Raw genomic sequence first — 17965 nt, forward strand, 5'->3', positions numbered from 1 at the left:
TGGAAAAATGGAAGGTAGACAAAAATGCTGGAGAAACTCAGCGGTGAGGCAGCATCTATGGAGAGATGGAATAAGCGACGTTTCAGGTCAAGACCCTCCTCACCTTCTTTGAGACCCATCTCGACGCGAAACGTCGCCTATTCCTTCTCCCCATTAGAATGTGTTAACTCTTCCAAATCTTGTGTACGGTGGATAAGTCATCACGAGACTGGGATAAGGCAAAAACAAGGCCTTTGTCAGACACTGAAAGCTTTATACGATGTGGAGGAGCAAAATTGAATGGAAGATTGGAAATCAAAAAAAATATGGACAAAAAATAAAAAAATCCAATTACGTTAAGAGGGTTGACACATCATGCTGGAGTAACTCAGCAGGCCAGGAAACGTCTCTGGAGAAAATGGATGGGTGACATTTTTGGTCAGCAATGTTCTTTGGTGTTCTTCGGACACCAGAGATGTTACCTGACAGCCTCAGTTACTCCACCACTGTGTCTATATCTTTAGTATAAACCAGCTTCTGCAGTTCCTTGTTTCTACATAAAGAGGGAAAAACACCACAGATTATCAGGGACAAAAACGTTATCTGAATGTGTCGGTGGAGAATGTGGATAAGATTCCTGAAGAATACTTTGTAACTGCCTTTACTAAAGATAATGATATGGTAGTGATGAATCAGTATGAGATATTAGATGGGATAACTATAATAATAGAAGTATCAAGGGAATTAGCATCATTGAGAATAGATACATCACATACCCACTTATCAAAAACTCTATGCTGTTAAAAGTAGCTAAGAAAGAAATTACAGAGACTGACGTAAATATTTTAACCCTTCTCTGGTGTGAGGCAGTGGGAGCACTGTTATTGTAGTAGCATTATTTAAAAAGAAAGCTTCAGATTTGAGAATTAAGGGACAGAGTTTAGGGGTAAGATGAGGGGAACTTCTTTACTCAGAGAGTGGTGGCTGTGTGGAATGAGCTTCCAGTGGAAGTGGTGGAGGCAGGTTCGATTTTATCATTTAAAAATAAATTGGATAGTTATATGGACGGGAAAGGAATGGAAGGTTATGGTCTGAGTGCAGGTAGATGGGACTAGGGGAGAATAAGTGTTTGGCACGGACTAGAAGGGCCGAGATGGCCTGTTTCTGTGCTGTAATTGTTATATGGTTATAAAGCCAGGTAAATAAATATTATGGAGAAATAATTTGAAGCTGTATCATATCCCATCCCTCCATCTTGCATCTGTACTGTTCTAGTGGCTGACGTCAATGTTGTCTTTTCCTCTCCCCTCCCGCAGGAGCTGCAGTTTGAAAGATTAACCAGAGAGCTGGAGGCAGAGCGTCAGATTGTTGCCAGCCAGTTGGAGCGATGCAAACTGGGATCGGACACGGGCAGCATGAGCAGCATTAGGTATGGATTACGCACCTTGCCTCTTTACTGTCATGCTGTGGTCTGCAGCGAGCTGTGGAGCGCTGCTCAAAGCCAAGACTCTATGTGTGAATATATGAAACAGTCGGACATCTTGCTGGATTAAAGAGGTTGATGCAATGGTGAAATGAGCAGGTGGAAGGAAAAGGTGTACTTGTGTTAGCTTTTACCTGTGTGCCATGTACATGTGTTTTCCAGTCGAGGAACCCTCTCTCTGACCACTGCAACTTGATTGATGATTGATGCTAGTTGTAAACAGACCACGTTAGAAGAAGAACACGTGAATCTTCTCCCTCACGTGCACCTGCAACCCCTGTGGTGAAGCTGGGAAAGAGTTAATGCAACAACACATTCACCCCCTTGAAAATACACTCTCTCCACATAGGGCTTCCTTCATCAGTCTGAGTACACAAACTGCTCCGTCTACTCAATCATGTAACGGCAGCTAAGGAGCAGAGTCCATTGCAACCTAATGTTACTCAAACATGAAAGTAATTACGCCCAAGGTTTCCTGCACTATGTTATAAGTGCATTTGTAGGGGCCACACTTAAGATTTAAGCAAAGTATAGTTGCGGCCTGTGTACCACCGAATATTTTGATACATGAGCTCCATTCTATATCGTCAATAATTTAATTGGGACATTTTGTACTGATAAAATGCTTATGGTGTGGGGAAAAATGAAATGGATCCCGGGTTAAAATACAGCAGAATACATGTTCCTCCTCATAGACACAGGCTGTGTGACATTGCTATCGTCCACCCTAACAACACATTATTTAGTTTCAATTTAAAAGCCCATTCTTACCTCATGGTGCTCTTTTACATGGGGGTGGGGGAGGCAGGTTGTGTAGGTACAATGTAATGGTGGCGGCTTATATTTGCAAATGAACCGTGTAAGCATCCTCCCCTCAATAAAGTGAAAAACTGCTGTGCCGAATTTGTAGAAATATTATTTTGGGTCCAAGAAGCACCAGTTGTTTGTTCTGGGCTGTTAAATAATTCATCTTACCCTGCTAAACCACGACGGCAGAATCCTATCGTTGGTTCTCCCGGTAGGAGAAGGAATCAGAGTCTCCTGAAAGGCTAAACTTGGGCTTGATATGATGGTGTGAAACAGAGCACGGCAAATTGACAGGGACATTTTTCTATGCCCCTTCACTAACCCCAACAGAACTAAAAATAGGGAGCGGTGGGAATCAGACTGCTGATTTGCTTAACACATTCATGTGAAGTGTCTGACATCGACAAGTGTGAAATGGTAGTGTCACCAAAATGTATTTCATTGGTCATGTTAAGGAATAATGCCAAATATGGGGAAGGTGTTTTATAAACCAACTTGTTTGTTGAAAGCTCTACTACACTGGTTGTGAATTGTAGAATTTTTTAATAACTGAGGAAGGGACTCTACCCGAAACATCACCCATTCCTTCTGTCCAGAGATACTTCCTGTCCTGCTGAGTTACTCTAGCTTGTGAATATGAGTGTTTAAGAAGGAACTACAGATGCTGGAAAATCGAAGGTATGCAAAAATGCTGGAGAAACTCAGCGGGTGCAACAGCATCTATGGAGCGAAGGAAATAGGCAACGTTTTGGGACGAAACGTTGCCTATTTCCTTCGCTCCATAGATGCTGCTGCACCCACTGAGTTTCTCCAGCATTTTTGTGTACCTTTGAATATGAGTGTTTGTGTTTCCATTGCCATGAATCTTTAGCCACCAAACAGTAATCACTCACCTTTGTAATCTAACAGCTGAAACAATGGGCCATTGTCAGACTTCATTATTCCCCTTGTTTGTGATCTCATTGAGCCCGGTTTAGTTTCGCTGGAATCTTAAAGCACCCCTTCTTGCCGTAACATCGTAGATACTCTGTCTTTGAACAGCTCCCTCATCTGTACAGTCTGAGAACAGCACTGACTGGGTCTGGAACTAAAGTTAAAAGATATTCATCTCACACTTCTCAAGGATCCTGCCAATAGCTGCAGGATAAATGTCGAACAAAAAGTCTCTCTTGAGGCACAGAAGAAATTCCAGCTCCACATAATCAGTTTATTCACTGCTGCATGCGTGTTGCTCGACAGAATGGGGTTGCTGTGATTGATCAGCGGAGTTGGTGCCAGTTGCCCGAAGTTTCTCAACTCCCGTTAAAGTGACAATGACACATTCAGGTCATCCTGATGACCTTTATCATGACACGATGCTGTAGGGTTTCCAACTGTCCCGTATTATCCGGGACATCCTGTAAATTGGGTTAAATCGGTTCGTCCCGTACGGGTACACCCTTGTCCCATATTTGACCGCTTCTACTTGGGTCGAGGGGACTGCCGGTTCGGCCCCGCCTCACCCATCCCAACGTAGTGCAGTCCATGGAGTGCAGCAGGAGCAGCGCCTCGCCCGTGGCCCCGTCGGTCGGCAGCCCGGCCAGCTGTCCGACCTTCAGACCTTCGCTTACCGCCGACACCACCACCTTCCCATGGCCGATCATCAGTTCATGTGTTGGATGCTGTACCGGACTTTGCGCGCAACAACGCACGCCAGGGCCAAAACTCCTCGGCTGGCCTGCCGGCTGGGCTTTGTGTGCAGTCCAGCACCCGGGCCAACTCATCATTCACCCAGCCATGGCCAAGTCGATCAACGAATTGCCATCGGGAATTTGTCCCTTATTTTGACCTTTCATCCCTTATTTGGGAGTGAGGAAGTTGTCAACCCTACAATTCTGGCACATTAGCTTATGATTCTCATTTCTGGCTCAAACAAGCCTTGGGGATATCTTTTCATGACTTGCACTCCTGCACTCACTACTCCCTAGCCTCAACAATCTACACTAGCCTAAATATTCTATGGCAAATGGACAATAAAGCTTCCTAACTGAAGATAGACACAAAATGCTGGAGTAGCTCAGCGGGTCAGCCAGCATCTCTGGAGAGATGGAATGGGAGATGATTCAGGTTGAGACCATACTTCGGACTCTTCTAGTCTGAAGAAGGGTCTCGACCCAAAACATCACCCATTCCTTCTCTCCAGAGATGCTGCCTGTCCCGCTGAGTTACTCCAGCATTTTGTGTCTATCTTCAGTTGCTCCAGCTTTGTTGTGTATATCTTCGGCTTAAACCAGCATCTGCAGTTTCTTCCTACATACTTCCTAACTGGGTGATTATAGCTGATAGTCATCCATTTCTTTCACAGGGGGGTTACAGTATTTTTACATAATGGAAGTACTGAAAATACCCACTATAGTTCCCTGAAGTTGCACCCAACACTTGATTGAATTCTTGGGCACTTCAGGAGGGCTTCTTTGAGGCATGTGAACTTGAAAGTGTGTTGCATGTTGCAATTATAAATGATTGTGTATACAAACAAACTGGCACTGGGCTGGGGCCAGACCGCCAAGCTTGATGAGTGCCAACAACTGGCCCTTTATTGAATGTCGTACTGGAGCAAAAGGTAATTTACTACATGGATCATTCTACTTGCCTGCAGTCAGAGAAGGTGAACAGTTTTCCTCTGGAGAAAAGGGACACAAGCCAAAGGTTTAGTTCTCTATTCAGCCATCAATAATAGCTGCCGCTACCATGGTAGCTGCACATTGGCAGTACAGTAATTTGGATGGCACATCGTTCCCATTGGTCTTGTTGCCCAGGAGGTTTCCAGTAATACAGGCAATGTTTCCCCAATTCAAGGTCGGTGAACCGAATCATTGCCACAGAGAGTTGCGTGACTGGTGTTACTTGTGAGGTTACTGGATTTGGGCAATTCTTTCCCTTCTGAAATATGGCTAATCTGAAAAGTTTCCATCCCATCCTGCTGACTGACTAATAGATGGTGTCCAGTATTTGGCATTTAATTAGCATTGAAGTTTGTGTCTGCTGGGCATTCTACTGAAAATGATGATGGATCCAAGAATTAAATACATACACACTTGTATGTGTAAGTGTGACCATTGTACTGTGACAGTGTGTGTTTTTTTTTAAATTTGTACAGTAAATTACAATAGTACAAGCCAGATATGTCTTATTACATTTATTGTACCCCTTCATTTTTTAAGCTTTAAGGAAAGATATAGATAAAGAAAGTAGAGAAAGTTAGAGAAAGAAAGTTGTGTTCGTGTAAAAGAGTGATTAATGAGAGAAATAAACAGAGACCCATTGGTTAGAGAAAAGAATTAAGAAATAGACCCAAGAAAAGAAAGGAAGAAAAAGGAAAAAAAGAAAAAAAAACAAAGCTCTATTATAAAAACCACACAAAAGGGATATACCAACTTCATATTTTCCCTCCCCCCTACTCCAGCTTTTAGTGTGTATCTTCGGTTTAAACCAGCATCTGCAGTTCCTTCCTACAACTCCTCCCACCATTCCCATTCTCTCCGTTGGTCTCATCCGACCACCTCACCTCCCTTATTTGGTCCTATTCTCCACCTTCTTTTCTCATCAGCTTAAAACCCCCACCAATCTTCTCCCAGCCTCTGCTCTCTCTCCATCTCCACCCCTCCCTCCCCTAACGGACTCCATCCACCAAGCCACCCTTCCTCACTTGTACGCAACGACACTTGCCAGCTCTTGCCCCCACCCCCCTTATCTCTGTACACTGGACCTCCACTCTTTCAGTCCATGTGAAGGAATGATATGTACTTTCGGCAGTCCATTTCCCTTCACAGTGCTGCTTTCCCTTCCTTCCCTCTGGAAGGCGACTCCGGACTGTCAAAGCTGCCACAGCCAGACATAAAAAGTTTTTATCCACAAGTAGTTGCTCTACTCAACAGCCAAAAATCTGTAGCCTCCCTTTGATCTGGTATTTTGTTGGTTCACATGCTTGATCAATGGTGTTTTATCATTAATGTTTTATTATTATTATTAATGTTTAGTGTTTTCTGAGTCATTCGTAATTGTCACTGTATGTCATGTTGTTACTTGTGGGCGGAACACCAAGGCAAATTCCTTGTATGTGCCTACTTGGCCAATAAACTTACTTACTTACTTACTTGTTCAAGAAGGAACTGCAGATGCTGGAAGATTGAAGGTACACAAAATTGCTGGAGAAACTCAGTGGGTGCAGCAGCATCTATGGAGCGAAGGAAATAGGCGACGTTTCGGGCCAAATCCCTTCTTCAGACTGATGAAAGGTTTCGGCCCGAAACGTTGCCTATTTCCTTCGCTCCATAGATGCTGCTGCACCCGCTGAGTTTCTCCAGCAATTTTGGTTACTTACTTACTTACCCACTGAGTTCCTCCAGAAGTTTTTTCCTCACCCCTAACCTCAGGAATTCCGTTCCTAGATTTCCCCGCCTCTCTCTCATGCTGCTATGAATGTTTAGTGTCGGGGTATTCGCAGCATTTGGAGGCGCAGTCACAGAAGTTATTGCCAGTTTTTGCAGTGAGTTAATGACAGAGGGAAGGGACAGGTTGAATTAAGTGAACACTTTAGGTTGCACGATGTCCCGTTTTTTACAAGTTATGTCAACACTCAAGGTGAGAGTAATCTCTCAAAATCCTCAATATGCCTTATTAATGCCAGAAAGCCCATAGTGTGTCACACATGAGTTATTTACCACAAAATACACACGATGCAAACAACTCTTAAAGTAACTAGTAACTGTAACCCTCTTAAGATGATGATTATAAAATGATGGAAATGACATGGAATATCTACGGTTAGGTACTTTCTCACCAGAGATATTTATTATCTGGCTCTTTTGAAGTACAAATGTAACCTGTCACTTGCCAGCTCACAACTGATTATCCCCTGGAGATAACCAGTACAGTACACCAGTACAGTCCCATCAACCCACAATGTCCATGCCTAACATCATGCCAAGATCTAATCTCATCTGCCTGCATATGATCCCTCCATTCCCTGCATATCTATGTACCCTATCTAAAAGCCTTGTAAATGCCACTATCATCTGTCTCTTCATCTGCCCCAGGCAGCGCATTCGGCACCCTCTACCCTCTATGTAAAAAAGCTTGGCACGCACATCTTCTTTAAACTTTGTCCTGTCATAGAAACATAGAGACATAGAAACATAGAAAATAGGTGCAGGAGGAGGCCATTCGGCCCTTCGAGCCAGCACCGCCATTCATTGTGATCATGGCTGATCGTCCCCAATCAATAACCCGTGCCTGCCTTCTCCCCATATCCCTTGACTCCACTAGCCCCTAGAGCTCTATCTAACTCTCTCTTAAATCCATCCAGTGACTTGGCCTCCACTGCCCTCTGAGGCAGGGAATTCCACAAATTCACAACTCTCTGGGTGAAAAAGTTTTTTCTCACCTCAGTCTTAAATGACCTTCCCCTTATTCTAAGACTGTGGCCCCTGGTTCTGGACTTGCCCAACATTGGGAACATTTTTCCTGCATCTAGTTTGTCCAGTCCTTTCATCCTATGTCCTCTCGCCTTTGACATTTCCATGCTGGGAGAAAGGTTCTGATGGTCTATCTATGTTTCTCATAATTTTCATATAGTTCCATCAAGTTTTCCTCAACCTCTGGTGCTCCAGACAAGACAACTCAAGTCTGTCCAACCTCTCATCATCTGAAGAAAGGTCTGGACCTGAAATGCTACCCATTCTCTCCAGAGATGCTGTCTGTCCCACTGAGTTACCCCAGCATTTTTTGTCTTAATTTCGGTTTAAACCAGCAACTGCAGTTCCTTCCTACGCACTTCCTTTAAGTTAGGAATGATCCTGACTGCTGGAAAGTTTTCCCCTAATTGCTATTGACTTCAATTTCACGGGAGCTTCGTATTGCCATGTTTTGTTACAGTTAACTTAGATGTTCATTGTTGTCCCAGATTTACTTAATTGGAGTTTTAATTCCTAAATTGTGGAATTATCAGATTTCTCTGATTAATGTATTCATTACTGTACACTAAAACACTATATTGCACACAGTATTCTGTACATTGTCTTTGTTAGTAAATAGTTTATCCTGCCTGATTCTCTGGAAGCATTACTACAGGAGTCTTGTTAAGCTGGGATATAGCACCAGGTAGAATGGAGAAAGTGGGCTTCGTGAATTCTAGGTGTAAGGTGTGACTTTCATTTTCAGAATACATTTTCAGAGGACACACATCACCTGGCACTTGGGATTAAATCTACAATAACACAGTCATAGAACAAAGTACTTTCATTTATTTGTATTACATCTTTATTTTACAAGAATGTTTATGAGGATGTTGCCAGGACTAGAGGGTGTGAGCTATAGGGAGAGACTGAGTAGGCTGGGTCTCTATTCCTTGGAGCACAGAAGGTTGAGGGGAGATCTTATAGAGGTGTATAAAATCATGAGAGGAATAGATTGGGTAGATGCACACAGTCTCCTGCCCAGAGTAGGGGAATCGAGGACCAGAGGACATAGGTTCAAGGTGAAGGACAAAAGATTAAATAGGAATCTGAGGGCTAACATTCACACAAAGGGTGGTGGGTGTATGGAACAAGCTGCCAGAGGAGGTAGTTGACGCAGGGACTATCCCAACATTTAAGCCGTAGTTAGACAGGTACATGGATAGGACAAGTTTGGAGGGATATGGACCAAACACGGACAGGTGAGATTAGCATAACTGGGACATGTTGGCTGGTGTGGGCAAGTTGGGCCGAAGGGCCTGTTTCCACACTGTATCACTCCATGACTGACTATGTCTCTGCGACCTGCCTGAATTCAGAACATCTCAAGATGCTTTAAAGCTAAGGAAGACTAGTCAGTGCTGTAAGATCATTTTTATGTGACTCGTGGACAGAAAATAAAGGCACGCCACAGCAACACAGAAAGTGTTGAATAATTCTAACCAACAAGATGTTTTTCATTCGCATTTCGAGGAAGTTTTGATGCGTGTGGCATCATATCTGGAACTTGTGGGGGGGGTTGTACCAATCACAGATTTTACATTGTTGATGTATTTTTTTGTTCCCCCTACTGTTATCCATACGCAGTTATTTTTAATGATTAGAGCAGGCCGTGCAATATACTTAGTTCTCTCTTCAACCCAGCACCTTATGTCTCCTTATTTTGGTACCTAGTCGAACCTGCGCTGCTTCTGAAATTGATTTCACAACTTGCCCACTTAAGATTCCTTTCACGCTGACAGCTTTGCTGATAGATTCTATTTATAGAAAGGGCACAAAGTCACAAACTGAGAAGATCTTTCTTTTATCTGAAGAGCTATTAGCCATCCCCATTCCTCTTCATCTCTATGCTGTGAGAAAGGTTCACGCTATTTGCAGTGCAATCGATTTGCGCCTCTCACGGTTGCTGCCACCTCGAGTTTAACCAACTGTGGAGCTCAGGAATCAATCAGCGAGCACCCGCCACGCCAGTGCATTCTGGCCGTTTGTTTAACGAGCATCTGCTTCAGCCAGGAATTTTCTACGTACACATTCAGAAACTCAGGAGTTGCCCATTCAAGCCTGTTCCACTGCACAGTTTGATTTAGTTTACTTTAGTTTAGAGATACAGCGCGGAATCTAAACCACTGTGTCCGCGCTGACCAGTGATCCCCGCACATTAACACTATCCGACACACACTAGGGACAGTTTTTACATTTACCAAGCTAATTAACCTACAAACTTGTACGTCTTTGAAGTGTGGGAGGAAACCGAAGATAGAAGCATAGAAACATAGAAAATAGGTGCAAGAGTAGGCCATTCGGCCCTTCGAGCCTGCACTGCCATTCAATATGATCATGGCTGATCATCCAACTCAGTATCCCGTACCTGCCTTCTCTCCATACCCTCTGATCCCCTTGGCCACAAGGGCCACATCTAACTCCCTCTTAAATATAGCCAATGAACTGGCCTCATCTACCTTCTGTGGCAGAGAGTTCCAGAGATTCACCACTCTCTGTGTGAAAAACGTTTTTCTCATCTCGGTCCTAAAGGATTTCCCCCTTATCCTTAAACTGTGACCCCTTGTCCTAGACTTCCCCAACATCGGGAACAATCTTCCTGCATCTAGCCTGTCCAACCCCCTAAGAATCTTGTAAGTTTCTATAAGATCCCCCCTCAATCCTCTAAATTCTAGCGAGTACAAGCCGAGTCTATCCAGTCCTTCTTCATATGAAAGTCCTGACTGCCCAGGAATCAGTCTGGTGAACCTTCTCTGTACTCCCTCTAAGACAAGAATGTCTTTCCTCAGTTTTGGAGACCAAAACTATACACAATACTCCAGGTGTATCTGGAATTCTCTGGAATTCTCTGCCGCAGAATGTAGTTGAGGCCAGTTCATTGGCTATATTTAAGAGGGAGTTAGATGTGGCCCTTGTGGCTAAAGGGATCAGGGGGTATGGAGAGAAGGCAGGTACAGGATACTGAGTTGGATGATCAGCCATGATCATATTGAATGGCGGTGCAGGTTCGAAGGGCCGAATGGCCTACTCCTGCACCTATTTTCTATGTTTCTCTATGTTTCTATATCCACTCTACTAGTTACATCCTCGAAAAATTCTATGAGATTCGTCAGACATGATTTACCTTTCGTAAATCCATGCTGACTTTGTCCAATGATTTTACCACATTCCAAATGTGCTGCTATTCCATCTTTAATAACTGACTCTAGCAGTTTCCCCACTACCGACGTTAGACTAACTGGTCTGTAATTCCCTGTTTTCTCTCTCCCTCCTTTTTTAAAAAGTGGGGTTACATTAGGTACCCGCCAATCCTCAGGAAATACTCCAGAATCTAAAGAGTTTTGAAAAATTATCACTAATGCTTCCACAATTTCTGGGGCTACTTCCTTAAGTACTCTGGGATGTAGCCTATCCGGCCCTGGGGATTTATCTGCCTTTAATCCATTCAATTTACCTAACACCACTTCCCGGCTAACCTGGATTTGACTCAGTTCCTCCATCTCATTTGATCTGCGGTCCCCTGCTATTTCCGGCAGATTATTTATGTCTTCCTTAGTGAAGATGGAACCAAAGTAGTTATTCAATTGGTCTGCCATGTCCTTGTTCCCCATGATCAATTCACCTGTTTCTGACTGCAAGGGACCTACATTTGTTTTACATCTTTTCCGAGATGGGTTTACATCTCGGAAAAATCCACACAGTTCATTTTTTTTTAAAGGCACAAAGTGCTGGAGTAACTCAACAGGTCAGGCAGCATCTCTGGAGCCAGTCGTTCCAGGTGCGACAAAGGTTCACCTGTATCTCCTCCAACCTCATCTACTGCATCCGCTGCTCTAGATGTCAGCTGATTTACATCGGGGAGACTAAGCGGCAGTTGGGTGATCGTTTCGCCGAACACCTCCGCTCGGCCCGCAATAACCTACCTGAACTCCCGGTGGCTCAGCACTTCAACTCCCCCTCCCATTACCAATCCGACCTCTCTGTCCTGGGTCTCCTCCATTGCCAGAGTGAGCAACACCGGAAATTGGAGGAACAGCACCTCATATTCCGCCTGGGCAGCTTGCATCCTGATGGCATGAATGTTGAATTCTCCCAATTTTGCTAGCCCTTGCTGTCTCCTCCCCTTCCTTAGCCCTCGAGCTGTCTCCTCCCATCCCCCCGCCCTCAGGCTCCTCCTCCTCCCCTTTTTCCTTCCTTCTCCCCTCCCCCCCCCCCCTCAGTCTGAAGAAGGGTTTCGGCCCGAAACGTCGCCTATTTCCTTCGCTCCATAGATGCTGCTGCACCCGCTGAGTTTCTCCAGCAATTTTGTGTACCTTCGATCTTCCAGCATCTGCAGTTCCTTCTTGAACACAGCATCTCTGGAGAACTTGGATGAGGCAGGAATCACAGAGGGCGAGGAGTGGGAGAGGAGAACTCTGGTTGGGAGAGACAAGGAGGACGTTTTTGATCCATGTTGTCCAGAGATGTTGCCTGACCCACAGAGTTACTCCAGCACTTGGTGTCTTTTTATCCAATGGCCTCACCCAACCAGCCGGGCAGCCAGATCAATGCTCCCATGCATGGCACAATATTTAATCCTGAACTAAGGTCACTAAACATGAATAATGTGGTTATAATCACAATGCTATTTATTGTACCCTGCTGCATGAATATTAGCTGCTGCACTCTTTCATTACAACAAAGACTACATTTTAAAGTATCAAGTTGCTCTGCTTTAAAGCACGTTCCAGTATCTTATGTAATTCCTCTGTCCCTGGCTCTCACATGATATATTCTGCTTTTTGTTCTCTTCTCTTTCTCACCTACAATACTTTTAAATGGTAGTAAAGGGGCACATATTTTTCCATTGACTGATAGTTTTCTCCCAGGCTATTTGCAGCAGGCTTGGAGATTACCCTTCCGCACCTAGAAACTCTTAACTAACAGTAATTTTCACCTATGATACCTGCACAGTAACCTATTCTGCCTGCTGAACTGCACCGTTTCCATTCTATTATCTCACAGATGGCATGGTGAAAAATAATCTCCCATTACTGGTCTTCGGTGTGTCTGCATTTACGTCATGTATATTTTCAGATGTGGGCATGCCACCAACATGAGAAGGTCATTGGGAATGTCTACACAAAATTGGATTGAAAGATCCCATTATATAATTAAAAACATGGGCTTTGGACTTTTCTCTCTAACCTCACCATGATTTATCCCAACAACTGGCACAAAATATGCAAAAGACCACAAATAGGTATAGGTGGACAAAAGTGCTGGAGAAACTCAGCGGGTGCGGCAGCATCTATGGAGCGAAGGAAATAGGCAACGTTTCGGGCCGAAACCCTTCTTCAGACTGATGTAGAGTGGGGGGGATGGGGAGAAGAAAGGAAGAGGAGGAGCTGGAGGGCTGAGGGAGAGCTGAGAGGGGGAGGAGACAATAGGGCTACGATGACATTGGAGAAGTCAATGTTTATGCCTCTGGGGTGCAGACTGCCCAAGCGAAATATGAGGAGCTGCTCCTCCAATTTACGGTGGTCCTCACTCTGGCCATGGAGAAGGCCCAGGACAGAAGGTTAAGATAAAATCTTGTTGAGGGGCAGGTAGATTAATGCGGACTGAGCGGAAGGTGTAGGGAGACAATGGGAGACATCTGGGAGATAATGGAATGGAAACGGTGCAGTCTAGCAGGCAGAATAGGTTACTGTGCAGGTATCATAGGTGAACATTACTGTTACTTGAGAGTTTCGAGGTGCTCACCTTTCACCCCACTAGCCGTCACATACAACAAATAGTACTCCGTCAGTTTCGCCACCTCCAACGTGACCCCACCACTCGCCACATCTTCCCATCTCCCCCCCCCCCGTCTACTTTCCGCAAAGACCGCTCCCTACGTAACTACCTGGACAATTCTTCCCTTCCCTCCCCGGGCACTTTCCCGTGCAACCGCAAGAGATGCTACACTTGTCGCTTTACCTCCCCCCTCGACTCCATTCAAGAACCCAAGTAGTCGTTCCAGGTGCAACAGAGGTTCATCTGCATCTCCTCCAACCTCATCTATTGCATCCGCTGCTCTAGATGTCAGCTGATCTACATCAGTGAGACCAAGCGTAGGCTTGGCGATCGTTTCACCGAACACCTCCGCTCGGTTCGCTTTAACCAACCTGATCTCCCGATGGCTCAGCACTTCAACTCCCCCTCCCATTCCGAATCCGACCCCTCTGTCCTGGGCCTCCTCCATGGCCAGAGTGAGCACCACCGGAAATTGCAGGAGCAGCACCTCATATTCCGCTTGGGCAGTCTGCACCCCAGCGGGATAAACATTGACTTCTCCAATTACTGGTAGCCCTTGGTGTCTCCTCCCCTTCTCAGCTCTCCCTCAGCCCTCGGGCTCCTCCTCTTCCTTTCTTCTTCCCCCCCCCCCCCCCCCCCCTACATCAGTCTGAAGAAGTGTTTTGGCCCGAAACGTTACCTATTGCCTTCGCTCCATAGATGCTGTTGCACCCGCTGAGTTTCTCCAGCACTTTTGTCTACCTTTGATTTTCCAGCATCTGCAGTTCTTTCTTAAACAAATAGATGTAGGTTGTTGGGCCCCTTGAGTCTGCTCCAGCATTCAACAAGAGGGCTGCACAGTGGCGCAGCGGTAGACCTGGGTTCGATCCTGACTATGTACTAAATTACATAGAGATTCTACAATATAGGGAAAAGAAAGACTCTGCAGAAAACCATGGATTTACCCAACTTTTAAACTTCCTGGAAAGATCTGTCATATTAAGGCTTCCTGGAGGCCCCCCAACAAGGTTTTTCTTAACCCTTTCTTCTATATACAAAAGCAACATGTTCTCTGGATGTAAAACAAGAAGCTGCAGATGCTGATTTACAAAAAAATGACACAAAGTGTTGGGAGTAATTCAGCGGGTCGGGCAGCATGGATAACATGGATAGGTGACCTTTCAGGTCGGGACCTTTCATCAGTCTAAGCATTCATTCTGTGGATGTTTCATCAAAACATTGATCAAGAAATTCATCTTGAACATATTCCACAAATTCATTGTCAATATTATGAGTAAGTAGACTAAGTGCAGACCTGTTGGGTCTGCTCCCCCAACGGAGTGCGTCGGGGAGCTGATGAAGCGTTTTTTGAAATGAGGCCCTCCCCCTGACATCACTGGAAGGTGGTGGAATATTCTGTTTACTGTACCGTTGTTGGGGGGGAGGGAGCGGGGGAGGGGGGCATTGTGATGTCACTGGAAGCTGGTATTTTAAAGGGTGGTTTTGGCTTTTTTTGAAACTCGAATCATGATTGACCCGTGGTGACCCGTGTGTGAATACCCGGGGGGGGGGGAGGCGGCAGTGGATGTGAATAATCAAGGGGAAGGGGGCGGGGGTTGTGGCACTTGGCTGCTTGGGATCCCATTGTGATTATCATCACTGGAAGCTCCTGGAAAAGGCTGTGTGTGAGAAGCTGCAGTTACCGTTGGCAACGTCCTATTGTGATGTCATTGTGGCACGAGGCAACTTGAGAGCTTATTTTGATTGTGATTGGTGCACTGTGAGTGGCATTGTGACATCATCATTGAAAAGGCTGTGTGTGAGAACCATTTTTTGCCTTTTTAAAACTTGAATCATCAATAACTTGTGAAATATAGCATGAAATGTTTAGTGTTAACAAGGGAACCTGTTTATTGCATCGACCGGGTTAATGTGAGTAATAATCTGTAAAAATTTCAACTCTAGAGCGTAGCGTTTTGATGAAGATAGAAAAAAACAAATGGAAACACACACGTACACACACACACACACACATGTACATACACACAAGATGAGACTGTTATAGGTATATAGATAGATAGATAATTTTACTTGCCAAGACCAAATTAAATTAGTAGCAAATTTAAGTCCCCCATATTTACGACAATTTCCCTGCCACGTGTGCATCTAATTTCTTCATTTATACAAGCCCTGTATCACAACTATTGTTCTCAGGTCAATATCAACTCCGAGCAATATTTTTGGTGCCCGTGCTGCTTCTTAGCTCTGTTACACTGATTTTGATGGAGTGTCAGTATCTGTTAAAGCAAGACCCTTTCTGACTGCCCTATTGATTTTATTCCTTGGTGCAGCATAGCTGTACTACCTTTTCCCCTTCTCACTGGCTGTCCTCACTAAATCAAAAGTACCCTGGAATATTTAGTTTCCAATTTTTGTCTCGTACACCCACAAACTGTAAATGTGATTGGGAGAACTTTCATAAATTCATAAATCACAGGATTAGAATTAGTCCATTTGGCCCATCAAGTTTGTTCTGCCATCCAATTATAGCTGACCTATTTTTCCCTCTCAACCCCATTCTCCTGCCTTCTCACTGTAATCTTTGTCACACTTACTAATCAAGAACCTATCAATCTCTGCTTCAAAAATACCCAATGACTTGGCCTCCACCAAAGTCTGTGGCAATTAATTCTATAGATTCACTACCCCCTATATATATTTGTGTGTGGGTGTGTGTGTGTGTGTGTGTGTGTGTGTGTGTGTGTGTGTGTGTGTGTGTGTGTGTGTTTGTTTGTGTTTGTGTGTGTGTGTGTGTGTGTGTGTGTGTGTGTGTGTGTGTGTGTGTGTGTGTGTGTGTGTGTGTGTGTGTGTGTGTGTGTGTTTGTGTGTGTGTGTGTGTGTATGTAAGTAAGAATTGTAATTGTTCCATCTGGGACATATGACAATAAAACTTCTCTCTGGCTAAATACATTCCTTCTCATTTCCATTCAAAAGGTATGTCCTTTTATTTGGAGGCTGTGCCCTCAGGTCCTAGACTCATCCCCTACTAGAAATACCCTCTCCACATCCACTATATTCAGGCCTTTCATTATTTGGCGGTTTCAACGAGATCCCCCCCCCCCCCTACCCCGCCCCCTCATCCTGCTGAACTCCAGCGAGTACAGGCCCAGAGCCAACAAGTGCACCTCCTACATAACCCTATCATCCCCAGGATCATTTCTGTAAATCTCCTCTGGACCTTCTCCAATGCCAGCTCATCTTTCCTCTGGTATGAGACCCAAGCTGGAGGTTCGTATTCCTGTACATTGCTAAAGTCGCAGGGTTGGACACTGCTTAGTGTGTCAAAAAGCATATAGATCATAAGTGATAGGAGCAGGATTAGGCCATTCGGCCCATCTAGTCTACTCTGCCATACAATCAACTGATCTATCTCTCCCTCCTCAGCCCATTCTCCTTCCTTCTCCCCAGAGCCTCTGACACCCATAAAAGGTGCAAAAGGTGGGTCAGAGATGTCAGAACGAGAACCAATGCTGCAATATCAGGATAAGCACAGGCATGGCCTCCAGTAATGGAACCCTCCCGGCATCAGTAGGCTTGACTTTAACAAGTATTTTATTCCTGCCAGAGTATATTATCAATCTTGCAGTGCCTTTCATAGGAGCTTTCACCATTGTGCCCTCTAGAATGAAAGCTGAAAGGAGCGGAAATAATAGGAGATTGCACAAATGGACATTGGATCTGTAATCAGTGAAGCAAACATCACTTTGTGGCTGAGAATTGCTGGCAATTACCTGATATAGTCATTGTTAAGATGTTTATGAAGGATATCCTCATGATGTGCTTTAACAATTTACACTGCATATGAGTTTTGTATCACAGAGTGCATATGTTTCCATTTTACACTACATTTGCGATTGTGTTCATTGATAGAATTTATTTTCATCCTTTTGTCAGTTCTTCTGCCTCATGAGAGGATTACTTATACTGGGCAATTGTCACTCACACATTTGGTGGATTGGCTTGAGTTTCTGAATCACTGATATAAAATCTATCTTCCCAATTAAAACTTCTCAACAGTATAGAGGTTTACCGTAAATAACCCTATACAACCTGATTGAAAAGACTAGGCTTGTATTCACTGTAGTTTAGAAGGATGAAGGGGCATCTTATAGAAACATATAAAATTATAAAAGGACTGGACAAGCTAGATGCAGGAAAAATGTTCCCAATGTTGGGCGAGTCCAGAACCAGGGGCCACAGTCTTAGAATAAAGGGAGGTCATTTAAGACTGAGGTGAGAAAAAACGTTTTCACCCAGAGAGTTGTGAATTTATGGAATTCCCTGCCACAGTGGGCAGTGGATGGATTTAAGAGAGAGTTAGATAGAGCTCTAGGGGCTAGTGGAGTCAAGGGATATGGGGAGAAGGCAGGCACGGGTTATTGAT

The 17965-nt window shown here is 44.5% G+C and overlaps 1 protein-coding gene across 1 annotated transcript in view; it reads left to right on the forward strand.

Annotated features, from left to right (window-relative positions):
- LOC129706504 (catenin delta-2-like) overlaps nt 1-17965 on the forward strand; it is a 1547539-nt gene that overhangs the window by 935943 nt on the left and 593631 nt on the right. Inside the window, exon 5 of the mRNA XM_055650854.1 lies at nt 1296-1408. Coding sequence (XP_055506829.1) covers nt 1296-1408 — 113 coding nt within the window. The remainder of the gene's footprint in view (nt 1-1295; nt 1409-17965) is intronic.

Source organism: Leucoraja erinacea, chromosome 2 (assembly GCF_028641065.1).
Source record: "Leucoraja erinacea ecotype New England chromosome 2, Leri_hhj_1, whole genome shotgun sequence".
In the NCBI taxonomy this organism is placed as follows: domain Eukaryota; kingdom Metazoa; phylum Chordata; class Chondrichthyes; order Rajiformes; family Rajidae; genus Leucoraja; species Leucoraja erinaceus.